At 45.7% G+C, this 14,240-nt stretch overlaps 1 protein-coding gene across 10 annotated transcripts in view; it reads left to right on the top strand.

Annotated features, from left to right (window-relative positions):
• The window catches only part of PITPNM2 (phosphatidylinositol transfer protein membrane associated 2), a 126,618-nt gene that overhangs the window by 73,502 nt on the left and 38,876 nt on the right, over positions 1–14,240 (top strand). For all 10 annotated transcript variants that reach the window (XM_027878531.1, XM_027878538.1, XM_027878534.1 and 7 more), the window contains 4 exons: positions 4,215–4,429; positions 5,604–5,725; positions 7,364–7,597; positions 13,389–13,712. In XM_027878531.1, coding sequence (XP_027734332.1) covers positions 4,215–4,429; positions 5,604–5,725; positions 7,364–7,597; positions 13,389–13,712 — 895 coding nt within the window. The remainder of the gene's footprint in view (positions 1–4,214; positions 4,430–5,603; positions 5,726–7,363; positions 7,598–13,388; positions 13,713–14,240) is intronic.

Here is a 14,240-nt window from a genome sequence, read left to right on the forward strand (position 1 = left end):
TCCAATAAAAAAAGACAACTTCAGGAGAAAGTAAACCCCTGAGCTGTTTGCAGTGCTGCTGTTGGCTTTGCAGAGGTTCCCTGCTTATGCACCTGAGCCCACGGGCAGCCTGGGCTGGAACACAAGGAGAAGGATTCTGATTTAGGATAATGTTCTTCTTGGTGTTCTTCTGAGTTGGTTTGCAGGGCTGCTTTTTCTTCCAATTCACCAAAATCAAAACACTGCAAGCCAAGCTTAGCTTACCCAGGCTAACTTCTCTGTTTCTCCAGCTGATCCAGTAAGCCACACCCTGACTGTTTCACCCAGCACTGGGCATTCTGGTGTCAGTGCTGTTCCTCCAGCTGTGGTGAGACTCCTCAGGTTGTGTGGGTTTCTGTTGCCATCTATCATCATTCCTTTAGGGAACTGTGTCCCGCTAGAGCAGTATCCAAGTGGCATTGAGTCACCTGGTGCCACTCAGCTTTGCGGGATGGAAACTGGTGGGGAGGCACATTTCTGACTGGGAAAGGAGGTGGAAGATCTGAGAGCTGTCCAACCTGCCTTTGCTAGTGAAAGGCTTTGCCTCCAGCTGCTTTTCTCCTGTTGTGAAGGGCAGATGATAAATGGGGTTAGGCTTGCCCAGTGGTTAAATGACATTCATGGGAATTATTCATCTGTGATTGCTGTGCTGAGGTCATGTGCTGTGTCCCATGCTATGCTGCTGTGCCAAGAGATTTATTTTAATAGAAGCCTTTAAGTAACTGGCATTCTTGCTAATCATGGTGCATCTGCTTCCCTGGGTTCCCTGTTATGAGTAATTTAATGCTATTACTTTAGCTAGAAGGGATCTGTGTCACCATCTGTCCTGAAAAGCTATTGATGGGGCCGTGCAGAACATGGAGTGTCATCAGCACAAGAGAGGGACTTCTAAAGGGATGACTGGATTTCCTGTTGTAATACAATATAAGATGGTTTACTGTGATTATGGCTTAGATAACCTGCATATTTAGGCTGTGAGCTACTCTTTGATTTCGTTGGGGACCATTCCTCAGATAGTCACAGAGGGAAGATGCTGTGTCAGTAGTGAGTAGTAATGGCACAGGTAAGCTGCTAAATAAAGTCTCTGCTTCTCCCAGGGACATGGGTCTATGAGGCTGAAACCTGGGAGACTGACCCTAAAATGCCTGCACATCTGCCCCCCCCAGCAGATATTCTTTGGAGAGGCTTTGCCAGACACTCCTCACACCCAATGTTTTCCTAATCAATGGTTGTTTTTTAATTGTTGTTTACAGATCACTTCTTGTAACGAGCCCCCTCCAGGCTGTGGCTCAGTCACAATAGGCATGAAAAGGCTTTATGGCTGAAGAGCAAATTGCTCTTCACTCCCAGAAGTGCTTCACTTTGACAGCACCACTTACACCCAGAGTATCATCCTGGTCTCTCAAGTGCAGGTGGCTGATGTCTTTATTTTTATCATATGAGAAAGAAATCTTTTAGTGGCTGGTCAGTGACTGTACTGACCCTGGCCCTTTTGGCTCTTCCTTACCTCACTTGTTGCCTTCTCAACGAGCCAGCTGGTAAGTACGAGGGTGAGAAGGGCTGGGAAACAGCTTTTTGTGTGGGTTTATTGTATGGAGTTTCTCTGTGATCAGACTATCCTTCCCAGCAACGTGTTGTGTTTTGAGTATAAATTTGGCCTGACTCAAAAGTCCTGGCTCTAAAGATAGTTTGGGTTATAATCTTTGATTTTTTTTATTTTTTTTTTTAATTTTTGTCAGCAGAGCTGCAGCTCTTATTTCACATTCATCTAAGAAAATGTTCTTGCTGCCCTTGTCATATCTTATGTGGATAAAGTGACAAGTAGGAGGAATGTGTAGGGCCAAAATTTGCTTAAGGTTTGGAACTGGGTGACAGAGGCTGTGGGCTGGAGGTGGTCACCTGGAAAGTCTGAAGGAGGAAGCATGCCCTGCTCTCAGAATAGGGTTTGCAGTCTGTTGCAGGTGCATAGAAGTAAATAAAATCAGGGATCAGAAGTGAGATGTGCACTGACTTTCACAAAGAGTTTCAGTGGACTTGAGTTTTTGCGTTCTCTGTCTCCTCATAAAGTGTTGGGGCCAGAACACGGTGTCACCCTCCCATCTCCCGTCATCAGGCAGCTCTGGCTGAGAACCTCAGTGTTACCATGTGGAAAAGCTCTTTATGGAAGTGTTAATGTAAAAAAAAAAACCAAACTGGCTGGCATGGTGGGTCAGAGGGTTCCAGCTGTAGGATGAGAACCAGTCAGCTCATCCTCACGCAAAGAGGTTTTTGTTAAAAGCAGCTGAGTAGCGAAGAGCCAAGTGGAGAATGTCAGTGCTGGCTCTGAGTGTGGATGTTTTGGTCCCAAATGAGGACTTGCAGAATGGACTGGGCTCTAGAATGGAGTTTTAAATCCATCTGATGTCCAATTCTACTGGGATAAGTTGGCATGAAGAGAACCCATCTTCCCTTTGCTTATGATTTCCGTGAGCCTCTGCCACATAATAAAACTCTACATCTCCATAATTTGTATGAACTGTTCAGAGCAGATGCTGCACTGTTATTCTGACACATTCACTGTGCTGGCTGGGCTACTGCCTTTTCCAAGACCTTTGAATTAACTAGATTTTGGGGTCATCAAGATTATTTAATGTTATTGTCATAAATATTTGTACAGGACTTGGTCAGTGCTTATATAAGAACTGAAAGTCAGTGATTTGTTTGAAGAGGATGTGTGCTTTAATGAACTGCCAGCTGAGTGTTAGAAACAAACTGTAAAAAAAGTACTTTTCTGTTTTTCTATTTTTTTTCTATTGCGGTTTGGAGACTGAGAAAAAACTTACTCTTTAGATCGTCAGTTGTTTAGGTTTCTTCGTTATGGCTGTTTAAATTTTATATCACTTGAAAGCTCTTTAAAAACGGAGCTATTTACTTCTAAATGGCTCTGTTGGCTTATCATCTTGTTCTCAAAAGATGAGAAGTTGATCTCTCACATCTGATTAATAATTTTCTGTTAAACCGTGTTATCCTTTGAATTGTTTGTGTGCCAGAAATGAGAAGTTGTTATTGTGTTACGTTTCCCAGTTGATTCTTGGTGTAAAATTCCTTTTTTCCCACCTAATTTTCAAAGCACTGTGCTCTCGAATACAAACAATGAACTCAAAATGCTAACAGGATGAATCTGTTGTTTGGAAATGATGCAGGTTATACATCATCCAGTCTGCTGAAGTGTGTTAGACATCAATAAATATTTGGTTTGCCTCTAGCTCTTCTTAGAAGCACTGAGATTAGTTGGGTTTTTTTTAATTGAAGGACTTTTTGCCAGGTTTCTCAATGAAGGACAATCCCACAAATAAGCCAAAATCCGAGGGCTGCCAAGGGGTGCAGTGTGCATTCTGGCAAACTTGGGTTGTTTCTTCTAAATATCTTAATTAGCAGAGCATAGTTTCTACTTGGAGAGCTGCTGCCAGGCCAGATCTCGTGCAACAAGCCCCCAGATCCTGTGGGATTAGGTCACAGAATGGTCTTTAGCTCTGTGATCATCCAGTCCTTTAGTTTGGGAAAGACCTCCAAGATCATCGAGTCCAACCTGTGACCAATCACCCCCTTGTCAACCAGATCCAGAGCACTGAAGTGCCACATCCAGCTCTTTCTTGAACACTTCCAGGGATGGGGACTCCACCACCTCCCTGGGCAGCCCCTTCCAATGTGTGACCACCCTTTGAGTAAAGAAGTTCCTCCTCGTGTCCGACCTGAGATGATGCTGTGCCAAGTTGTGTACAATTCTTGGTGCTGGTACACCCCCACAGCAACATGCCAGGCTGAACAAACTCCCTTTTGCTGTGCCATCTGCTGATGTAAAAGATTTTTGTGCTGTTGGGTGATTCACAGCTGGAGCCAGGTTTTGGGGTGTGATGTGTAAACCTGTTACAGGAGCAGGAACTGAGGTGTCAGTAGATCTCCATTCAGACTTAGTATCCAAATCAGAATTTTCACAGGATTTCTAATAAATTAGTTAGCTGTTTTTTTGTTGGCCAGACAAGTCTCTAAATTTTTCCTTTATAATCTCTAGGTTTGGCAACCTTAGTGCCAGGGTGCTGCTACAGCTCTCTGTTTCAGAGGACTCCTAGAAACCATCCCCAGGGTCTGTGTGCTTTGAGAGCCTGGCAGTTACAACAACCTGGAAAGAGTAACTGTGTGAGACTTTTCCCTTCCAGAAAAAGAGCAGAGAGGAGACATGTGGGGAAGGCAGCGGGGTGGAGATCCTGGAGAACAGGCCCTACGTGGATGGGCCGGGAGGCAACGGGCAGTACACTCACAAGGTGTATCACATCGGGATGCACATCCCCAGCTGGTTCCGCTCCATCCTGCCCAAGGCGGCTCTGCGAGTCGAAGAGGAGTCATGGAATGCTTATCCTTACACCAGGACAAGGTAAAACTGTGCCACTCCTCCCTCCCCAGTCATATCCTTTAGAAAAACCGGAGTCAAGTCTTGAAATTCTTCGGCAGCGCTTCGTCTCCATCGCCTGGGCTGGCTGCGGACGTTGCCGGAGAATTTGTGGCTCGCTGCTCTAAAATGTTGAGCTGTTTTGTCCATCAAAGCGTGGGAAATCCTGAATGGTTTTTATTTAGTCTTGCATCCTGCACGGCGTGTTCTGCTTAACGTTGCAGATGTCTGCTGGCTCGGGGAAGTTATAAATGTAGCCGGTGCTGGGACAGATGTCATGCTGAGTGCTGTCAAGGAAGACAGGATTCGTTTTGTTCTACAGGGGAAGAAAAAATATTAATAAATAGATAAATAAATCTGGTGCTTCTTTTGTGGGAACTGTCTTTCTGTCATTTAAGTAGAAACTAAGAAACCTACATCCTACCGTTTTCACCCTGAGGAGGGAAGAGAGCCAGAGCCTCTGTGGAGCCCTCTGGGCTGATTTTGTCTGGGAGGACTTCAGATACCCTGGAATAAACAGCCTTTATGCCAGTTGCTCTAGTTTAGAGCATTTGCACTTTGCCAGATCTGCAAGTCTGATATTGCTGTCATCTTTCATAATAAAAGGGCTTTAAGGGATATTTTTATCAAGAAACCTGGAAAAGTTTCCTTGTTTCTGTTTTAGCTGGTCTCTCCAAGTGACATCAGTCCTGGGAAAGGTAGGGAGTCAGTATTTGCCGTTGGGCCATTGCCAGTGACTGAATATGGTGGAGCTGCCTGACTTTCAAGTGATTAAAGTCCACGTCCAGTCAGTTTTTATCTCTTCCCTTGAAATGCCCATGAGTCAATCAGTTGACCAGGAAACCTGTGCTGCACAGAACCAGCCCATATTTTATTCTGCCGCAGATTTCAGACAGGAGCTCTGCTTTTCTCCTTGCACAGGAGCATTTCCAGAGTGTCCTTGTATTAGTATGTGTTTCATAACATCACTTTTTAGTATAGTGGGCCCAAAATTTATCTTCTCGCTGAAAACCGGTGAGCTCCGGTCTTAAGGAGTTATTAAAGAACAATCTCTTTAATCTGTCCAATCGGTATTTTAAGCATATCTGAGGTAAAAGATGAGTGAAGGCTGGCTGGGATTTGGGGCTGATTTGCTCTAAGCTGTTGTTCTGGCTTTCAGGTACACGTGTCCTTTCGTGGAGAAGTTCTCTATTGATATCGAGACGTACTACAAAACTGATCCAGGAGACCACGGCAACGTGTTCAACCTTTCTCCTGCAGAAAAAAGGCAAACTATTTTAGGTGAGCAGCCTTTTTCCTTTACTTTTTCTTTCAGTCTGCCTTTCTTTGTTTGGTTTGTTTTTTGGCTTGGTGTGTCCTATCTGCCTTGCCATCCCTGCTGAACACAAACCTGCACCCCTGTGGTGTCACTCTGGGTAGGGTTACATCAAGTAACGTGAAGACACCTGGGTTCTCTTCTAGGCTTGATGTAAATCACTTGGAAATAATTTGAATCCCCAGTCTGTAAATTGAAGCTGATGCATTTTTTTCATCTTATTTATGCAGCTCCAGAGAGTAAGACGTCTAATAAATTTGGGGGTAATAAGTAGAAATAACCAGGGAAGAGGAAAATATTGCTGTATAATTGTAAAAATATTGCTGTATACTTGTGAGGCTCCCTTGTGGATATGGAAATGATTCCTATCTGCACTTTTGAAGCAGGGAGGTGCATTTCATTTTTGCTCCCTCTCCTTTTAGTCTTGCCCTCATGCAGGTTATTACTCAGCTTCTGAGCTGGCTTTAGAAGATTGAGTTAATGTAAGGATTTTATGAGAAAAGGCAAAAATGAACATCATAAAAAGGCAGAGAACGACAAGTGTTGTAGCAATTCCTCTGTCCTGCCAATCCATCCTGGTCCGTGCCCCTGGCGTTTTCCGGAGACTTGACTGTGTGACAGAGAGTGCTGGCAGTGACAGCCACGCAGGACTGGAGCGTCCCTGGGATGGAAACATCCCTTGCTCTGGAACTGCTGAGGCTGGAGAAGTGTTAAGCTGGAGCTGAGTCCTGGCAGCCCTGGGAAGGGACACCCTGAGGCTGTGGAGCTGCTGGAGCCGTGGTGGGACAGGGCCATAACCCTGAGCAGTTCCATTGGAGTGTTACGTGATTTAAACCCCTTTGTTTTGTAGACTGGCCCCGTTCCAGAGCCTGTCTGATCAGGCTTGCAGTGCTGAACAAACAGGCTCGAGTCATGCTGCCTCCCTGAGAGGTGTCAGCAGAGCTGTCATTCCTTGGGAAGTGCGATCCTGCCCTTCAATCCAAACTTCAGATGCTTCTGCTGAGCTCTGGGGTGGGGGTTTGCAGATCGTTAAAATACGTTCATTCATTGCACTCCCAGTTTCCACTTTTCCATTGTTGGACTGATAATTGGAACTTCAGCTTTCTACCTTCCTCAGTACATCTGGTCTAAGAATAGTGGGTGGGGAGTTCCCAGCACCCTCATTTGATGGATATTCCGTGGGTAGTGCCTATTCCATAGCAGGGCAGGTGTATTTAACTGTCTTGGATGAGGCAGCTGGAGCGCTGGGAGTGATACTAGAAAAGCTGAAAGATGGAATGTGCAGCACATCTTTATGGAGCTGGAAAGACAGAGTGTGCAGAGCTGCCAGAGTGGATCTGCAGCCACTGTGGGCAGAAACATTGATTTGGAGCAAAGCCTCTGTTTGCAGGAACTGTGTGTGCTCGTTCCTCTGGCAGAGCTGATCTCTGCCCAGCAGCAGTGTATAAACAATTAAAATATCAGTTGTTTAAGTGTAAGGAAAAAGAAACTAAATAGCTGTAATGCTTCTGGGACTTGGTAAAACAGAGATAACTCACGAGAAATGATGTTTTCTTTTGTTGAGGAATAGAAAACATCTTACTGTTTGCATTCTCTTTCTACAGATCCTATTGATATTGTTAAGGATCCCATCCCTCCACATGAATACAAAGCTGAGGAGGATCCAAAGCTGTATAAATCAGTGAAGACTAAAAGAGGGCCCCTCTCAGAAGACTGGATTCAGGAGTACAAGAACAACCCTGGGAAATACCCCATCATGTGTGCATACAAACTGTGCAAAGTGGAGTTCAGATACTGGGGGATGCAGTCGAAGATCGAGCGGTTCATCCACGATGTTGGTGAGCATTTGTAGTCCCGCAGGGTTCACTGTCAGCTCCTTGATGTTGTTTCTGAATCAGAACACAGAGGTGAGGTGTGTGCAATGCATCATGTCTCGAGACACGTCTGTGAGAGTCTCAGATCTGATGGCTCTGTGTGTCAGCTCAGGAAAAAAAAAACCTGTTATTCTATCCCTTATAATCGTGGTATGTACAAACCCAAAGCACGTGTACCCACTGAAAGAGCTTCGAGTCTTGTGTGGGCAAGATCTTGCATTCTCTCTCTCTCTTTTTTTTTTTTTTTTTTAGATAAGGATTTGTCTGTTAAACTTGCCAGATCATTTTCAAAATCTGCCAGTTTTCTTTGTTGTGACCAAAATCCATCCTGAAGGGCTGCCTAAAGAAATAAACTTCATTCCTGAGACCTGAGTGGTTCCAGAAAACCACTCCCTGGAGCATCCCTGGTTTCTACCTGCCTTGTGACAGGGCTGGGGGGTCTCTGCGTGGCCAGACATCTCTGGGATGTTCAGGACCCTGCACATCACTGTGCTGTTACCTGTGCTGGGTCACTGACAGCTCTGAGATGTGAGTAAATATGTTGCTTTGAAGGATCCATCATTCTTAGGTCAGGGCTTTTAGGGAGGAATTGGTTGTATAGTGACTGAATGGTGGCAGTGCTGGCAGTAATTTGTTCTTTGCAGAAATTCTGTAACACAGCTGATACAGTTTCTGAGCCTGGCCACAAACGACGGGATCTATGGCCAGGTGAAAAACCTTCTAAAGAGTGTGTTAAAAAATGAATTTTCATCTAAAAAAAAAAAAAAAAAGTCAGAGCTGCGGCTGTGCTCTGGCAAAGAGAAGGCCAAAGAAGGGCTGTGTAGAGGATGGTACCTGCTTTCTGTGCACAGTAAATCCTCCTGCATGACTTCTACAACTCTACTTCTGATAAGCAAAGCTTCCATGCAGTGCCTGAGCGTAGCATACGTTAATTTTACAGCTCTTTACAGTCATACCGTGCTCCTGAGAGCTAATGTGGAAAACACTGATAGAGCAGTGCAGAATAGTGAGCACCTCTCTCTGAATGCTCACAGGTTGTTTTCTTGAAGCTCCTTTGCTTTTCCTTTCCCCACAGATGGAAGTTTTACCTGCTGTAAGGCTGCATTACAAGTGCCTCTCTGCAATGAGCTCCCTGGGCGTTTCGGTGACACGGGTTAATTTAGTGTATGCTGGAAAACACGGGGGCAGAATAACAACTCCATTGTATCTGTCAAATGGAAAAGCAGCACGTGACTCTTCCAGTTGTTCAGAGGTGTTTGGCATAGATTAAACTGTGGTCCCTTTGAAACATTTCTTTTGTGTTCTGTGAAAGATTGCCTGCCATTTCCCTCCTGATTGAGGTTTTGCAGAGAGCAGAGCCAGCTCATTGTCTGCCTTTCAAAAGCGTTTCCACTCTGTTATAATGATGGCAAATACTGTTTTTCAAAGTGGTTAAGATGCATAAAATCAGAAAAGCCTTTAAGGCAAGACAAAGTAGAGTGAGTGAAAAGCGAAAGCAAAAGCTTTGGGTATCTACAGGAGCTGCGTGGCCTCCTCTGCCCTGGGAGAGCCGTGGGGAAGCCATTAGTGAATGGGCAAAGTGCCACAGCATTTGTACCACAGCCAGCAAGGTATGAGGATGTTTAAGTTGGAAAGATGTGGCTACAACAGGACTGACCAGGCTTAGGTGCTGATCCCAGTTTGGGGCTTTCAGCTGGTGACCAAAAGCAGATGGAGACCTTTGTGCGTTGTACAGCTGATGGTGGACCAAGGAGCCAGGAGCCAGAGACGTTCTGGTGGGTCAGTTCCTCCTTCCTTGGCATTTTCCTGCTGGTTCCTCTGTTCCCAAGCCCTGCAAATTTATTTCTTGGAGAATCAGCCAGCTCTGTGTGAGGCCACCAAGTCGGCAAGAGAACAGAGGCAGAAACAAACAGCAGGATCCAAACTCTGCCCGAGGAGGGGAGCAGTACTGAGTGGTACAAACTAAAATTAGAGAATGGGTTGAAAAAAGAACAGGTCTGAGGTGAGTGATGGATGGATTGTACAATGTGGAAAGGCTGCTGAGCACAGAGGGAGTAACTCTGGGGGATGGTGTTGAAACGTTCTCAGTCGCACTGAGTGCAACAGCCATTCTTTCCCATGACTAATTGGACAGTTACTCAGTGCTTTGACAGCCCGAGACACAGACTAAAATTGTGATTGTGGGCTATTAGTCTACTTGGCTGTAATATTTGTATGCTTTTTTACTCCTTTTCCATAGATTTTAAGTTTAATTGGACTGGCACTGCATAATGTTCTGCTCCCACTTGCTTCCTAATGGTGCACGTGGGCTCTGAGTCTTTTGTTGTTAAACAAGTGTGTTGACTGTGTATGGGTTATTAATTATATACTGTGGCAAAGTGTGTTCCATCCCAGTAACTGGAGCTTTGTCTAAGCCACTGTGTCTTAGGCTAAATATGCCCAAATTGCTGCACAGTGATGAAGTGGTTTTAAAAAGCACTTTTGCAGAACTTTTGCTTCACCGAAGCGCTCGAATGATTAAGTTCACTGATGACCCACAGCCTGTTGGAGCCCAAAGGTAGAGTTTTATCTTGCCAAGGGGAGGCAGGTTGCAGTTGGAATTATGTGGATGTGACCACAGGCTGTTCTCTGTGATGGGTCTGAGCAAGAGAGGGCAGGGAAGCAAAGAGGTAACTGCAGGTGGCCTTTGATGGGATACATTCGGACAACCAGAACCTACTGACAAGGTTATGGGATCTGTTGTGACTGTCAGGGAAATGGTGTCGCACAGGGAGAATCAGGCATCCTTTATTTGCTGCCAGGAAACTGTGAAAGTGTGTTATAAAACGCTTTGGGATGTTGCCACTGGGTACAGAATCAATGGATATCTGAACAGTTGCTTTATGTGGATATTGAGGTGGTTTGGAGCAGAATTTGTTGGTGGGTTTTCTGATATATTTGAGGGTTTTTTCTGCATTGAGATTTTGTTACATTTACTATTTTTACTTCATGTTGAAAAGCAAACCCAGAACTACAGACCAAAGCCTTTTAAATTCAGATGAAGACTCCTCTCTGTCCTGGCTTGTCTCATGGTCATTTGCACTTCCTTTCGTATGATGAAGTTCAGCACCACAAATCATTTACAAGAGTCAACACCTCATGTTTGCAACCAGCTTCTGAGGTGGTGAGCTGAAAGCCAAGTGATTTACATGTTTGCACCCTCCTCAACTCTTCACAGATGATCTTCCTCCACAGAGCGGTGGGAAATGTTATAATTAAATCAATGTACAGTGACGGGTACTCTGAAATCAATCTGCATATGAATGTTTGTGCGTGTGTGCTTTTCTTGTTTGTTTGGGTGGTTTTGTTGTTTTGTTGTTTTTTTTTTTTTTTTAAACAAAAGCTACAAAAATGCAAAAATTCTCTAGGACTCGATTTTTTGCCATTACACAGGGAGGGAAGCAGTGTCTGGACGAGTTAGGTCAGTCATTAATAGCTGGTTTCTGAACTCCTGTAGCTGTGTGTGACCCTCGGTGCATCCCCTGTGTCCCTCCTGCCTGCTGGAAGCTGAGGCTGAGTGGGAAATTAGTGATATTCTCACAGTTGTGCACGGAGGAGCTGCTCAGCTTCTCTCCCCTAGCACTGAAGACTTTCTCTCAAAGCCGTGACTTTTTATTTTTCCATTTCTTTTGCTACCTGCACAACCCCATTCTCCTCCAGGTTTTCTCCCCGTGTTTGGGGAAGAGAAATGGCCCATCCCACTGAAGGCCAGAGGCTGGGAAAGTAATCTGTCTTTTTGACTTCATAACTAACTTGGAGGGGTAGAGGCACAACCGCTGTGAAACCCTGTAGTGCCATCCTGTTTTCAAAGGAACGAGGTTTTAAGGAGGGATGATTTGGGATGTCTAATCAAAGCAGTGTGAGCAGGGCACACAGGGAGGTCTGGGGGTTGGCAGGAAGCAGTACAGGCGATTTTCTGAGATCTGAGGAGGCAGAGAGGGAACTTCAAGAGACTTTTTCTTTACCCCCAAGTGGTTTTCATGTTCCCTGTGATGTTAGTCCATTAAAACACAGGTATGTGGTCGGTGGCATCCGTGCCTCTACACAGAGAATTTCTGAGGAGTTGGTGCACTGATAGATCAAGGCTGAATCCGGGAGCGTGAGCGGAGCCTGCTGAGCCCTTGAACGGAGGAAGCCTTGGGATGAGAGCAAGGGGGACGTTCACTTCTGTGTCTGATCACAGTCTGTTTTCAAGCTGTTCCAAGCAAGGCGGAAGTGGACATTTTGGATGTGGAAATCCAAAGGATGGCTGTGGTGTTGGGGACTGAATTAAAGGGAGAGAAACGTTTCCTTGGCTCTCAGTGTGGGTGTGCTGGGAGTTTAATCTTCATCGTTAAGCTCTGCTGGTTGTCAATCATAACAGGAGGTGAAGAGGCTAAAACATCCTCCTGTAGTTCTGCAAAAAGTAATCTGATATGGGAAATAACTCTGAATCTCGACTAAGTCTGAAGACAATTAAGTTGCTTGTTCTGCCCCCTGAAGGTCGCAGTCTGCCGGCTCGTACTTCCCTCTCCCACAGGGAGCTCCCTTCTGAAAGTCAGGCAGAGAAATGCATCAAATATTGATAAATTTAATCTTACTGTGCAAATGAAGCTCGGATTTCGCTGGTCCATGACATTAGTGCTGATCTCAGAAGCCATTTCCTCCTGATAGCTTGGCTTGGGAGGGCTGGTGGCATTAAGAACTGACCAAAGAGCAGAGCAAACGATGAAGTGCTCAGACCTGGAAGTAGATAAACATATAAAAATACACTCCTTGTTTGTTCAAAAAAATCAATCAAATGAACAAAAAAAAAAAATCCTAAGTGACTACAATGTTTTAAAAGTCTCAGTGGTATTATGATGTTTACCAGTGAGTCTGAGTCTTGAGGAAAGTATCTGTTGCCTGGTGCATTGTGTGTTGATACTGAGGCATTTCTTCCTTTCAGATATGTGATACATTGAAATATTTTAAATTGGCTTTGACCGCTCCGTTTCTCTCAGAAGACAGATGGTATCTGCAAAATAAAGCATCTTTATTCTCTCTCTTACTTTGCTTTCTATCTCATTATCTCAGAAGCTCATATTTGTAATACTGTTTCACTGATATATAGGAATCAGGTGCAGAAACCAGGTTTCCAAGGAAAGGGAAGGTTTTAGGCTTAGCACTGCTGATGTGGGATGTGCTTCAGTCATGTAACAGTTGGGGTGGGCTGGGTAGTGTTCGTCAAGGAATGACTCGAAACTCTTCTGGATTAAAAAAAAAAAACAAAAAACCACAATCGGTGGGTTTTTGTTGTTGATGTTGGGTTTTGTTTTGTTTTGTTTGTTTTTTCCCTGGTAACATACTTGCCTTTAAAGGTTGAATCTGAATGTTACAACTTACCAGAAATTCGGGGGCTGCAATTACGGTCTGTGTGTGGCTCCTGCTCGGTGGAGCAGATACTCACAGGAGGACAAAGTCCTCCATCCAGAATTAGGAAATCCCTTCCCTAGTTAAAAACAGTCACAGAAGACTTGGCTGATTTCTCAGTGCGTGGTTGGTCAGCAAGAATTTAGGAGATAAAGCACACAAAGTGACCGGTTTGCCACCCTGACTATGTGAAGGTCCTTCACTGCAGCGCTGCGGGTTTGATGTCACTGTAATATCCTGGCCACGGCATCCTGAGGTTTTGGGAAGGGAAGACGTTGAACCCTGCAGTTTGCAGCCCTGGTGACGGGGGTGTTTGGCTTTGCAGGCCTGCGGAAGGTGATGGTGCGAGCCCACCGGCAGGCGTGGTGCTGGCAGGACGAGTGGTACGGGCTCACCATCGAGGACATCCGGCGGCTGGAGAAGGAGGCCCAGCTGATGCTGGCCCAGAAGATGGCCCAGTTCTGCAGCGAAAGCGACCCCGAGCAGCACGGTGTCAAGGACACCCCTGGGGAGAAGGAGGTGGAAGCCAACACAGTTTCACCCGCTGACGCTGAGGATTCCGCTGCCAACAGCGAACCAGCCTCTGGGAGGTCGCTCACCAAGCAGTGGTCAACCTCTTCCAAGTCCTCACGGTCTTCAAAGAGGGGAGGTAAGATGACTTGCTCTTCTGAACTGCGTGGAGGTTGGGCTTTGGGGAGGTCAGACCATGTCTCCTTGTGTCAGGTACCTTTGGGACAAGGGGTGTTTCTCCTGTGGGTGCTGGTAACTCAGGGGCCTTTCTCTGCTGGTGTCAAACACTCAATCTTCTCAGGTGACTTGTTTAGGGTCTGAGAATGGCATCCCATAACTGTGACTCAGTGTCACGTGGCAGAGTTCTTGCCAATGTCGAAAGCAGAGAAACTATGAAAGCACCACAGAGGAGCAGGCAGGAGCTGGCTGGCAGCGTGGAGTGTCAGAAGACAAACCAGCAGCACAGAGAGACAGTTCTTGCTGCCCATGAGCCACAAGGCCCTTCAGTGGTGCTCCCTCCTGGATATCTGCTTGCCTGCAGGCACCTGTGCTCCTTGGCCAGGGTTATTGGTTCACTTCAGGAGGGTGTTGGGCTCCGTGGGTGCTGCAGTGTAGCTCCCACAGCAAAGCACCACTTCAGCTACTGGAGAGATTGAGGCAGGAACCC

This window comes from Empidonax traillii, unplaced genomic scaffold (assembly GCF_003031625.1).
Source record: "Empidonax traillii isolate 1590-97213 ecotype Southwest subspecies unplaced genomic scaffold, ASM303162v1 scaffold43:size1863611, whole genome shotgun sequence".
Taxonomy (NCBI): domain Eukaryota; kingdom Metazoa; phylum Chordata; class Aves; order Passeriformes; family Tyrannidae; genus Empidonax; species Empidonax traillii.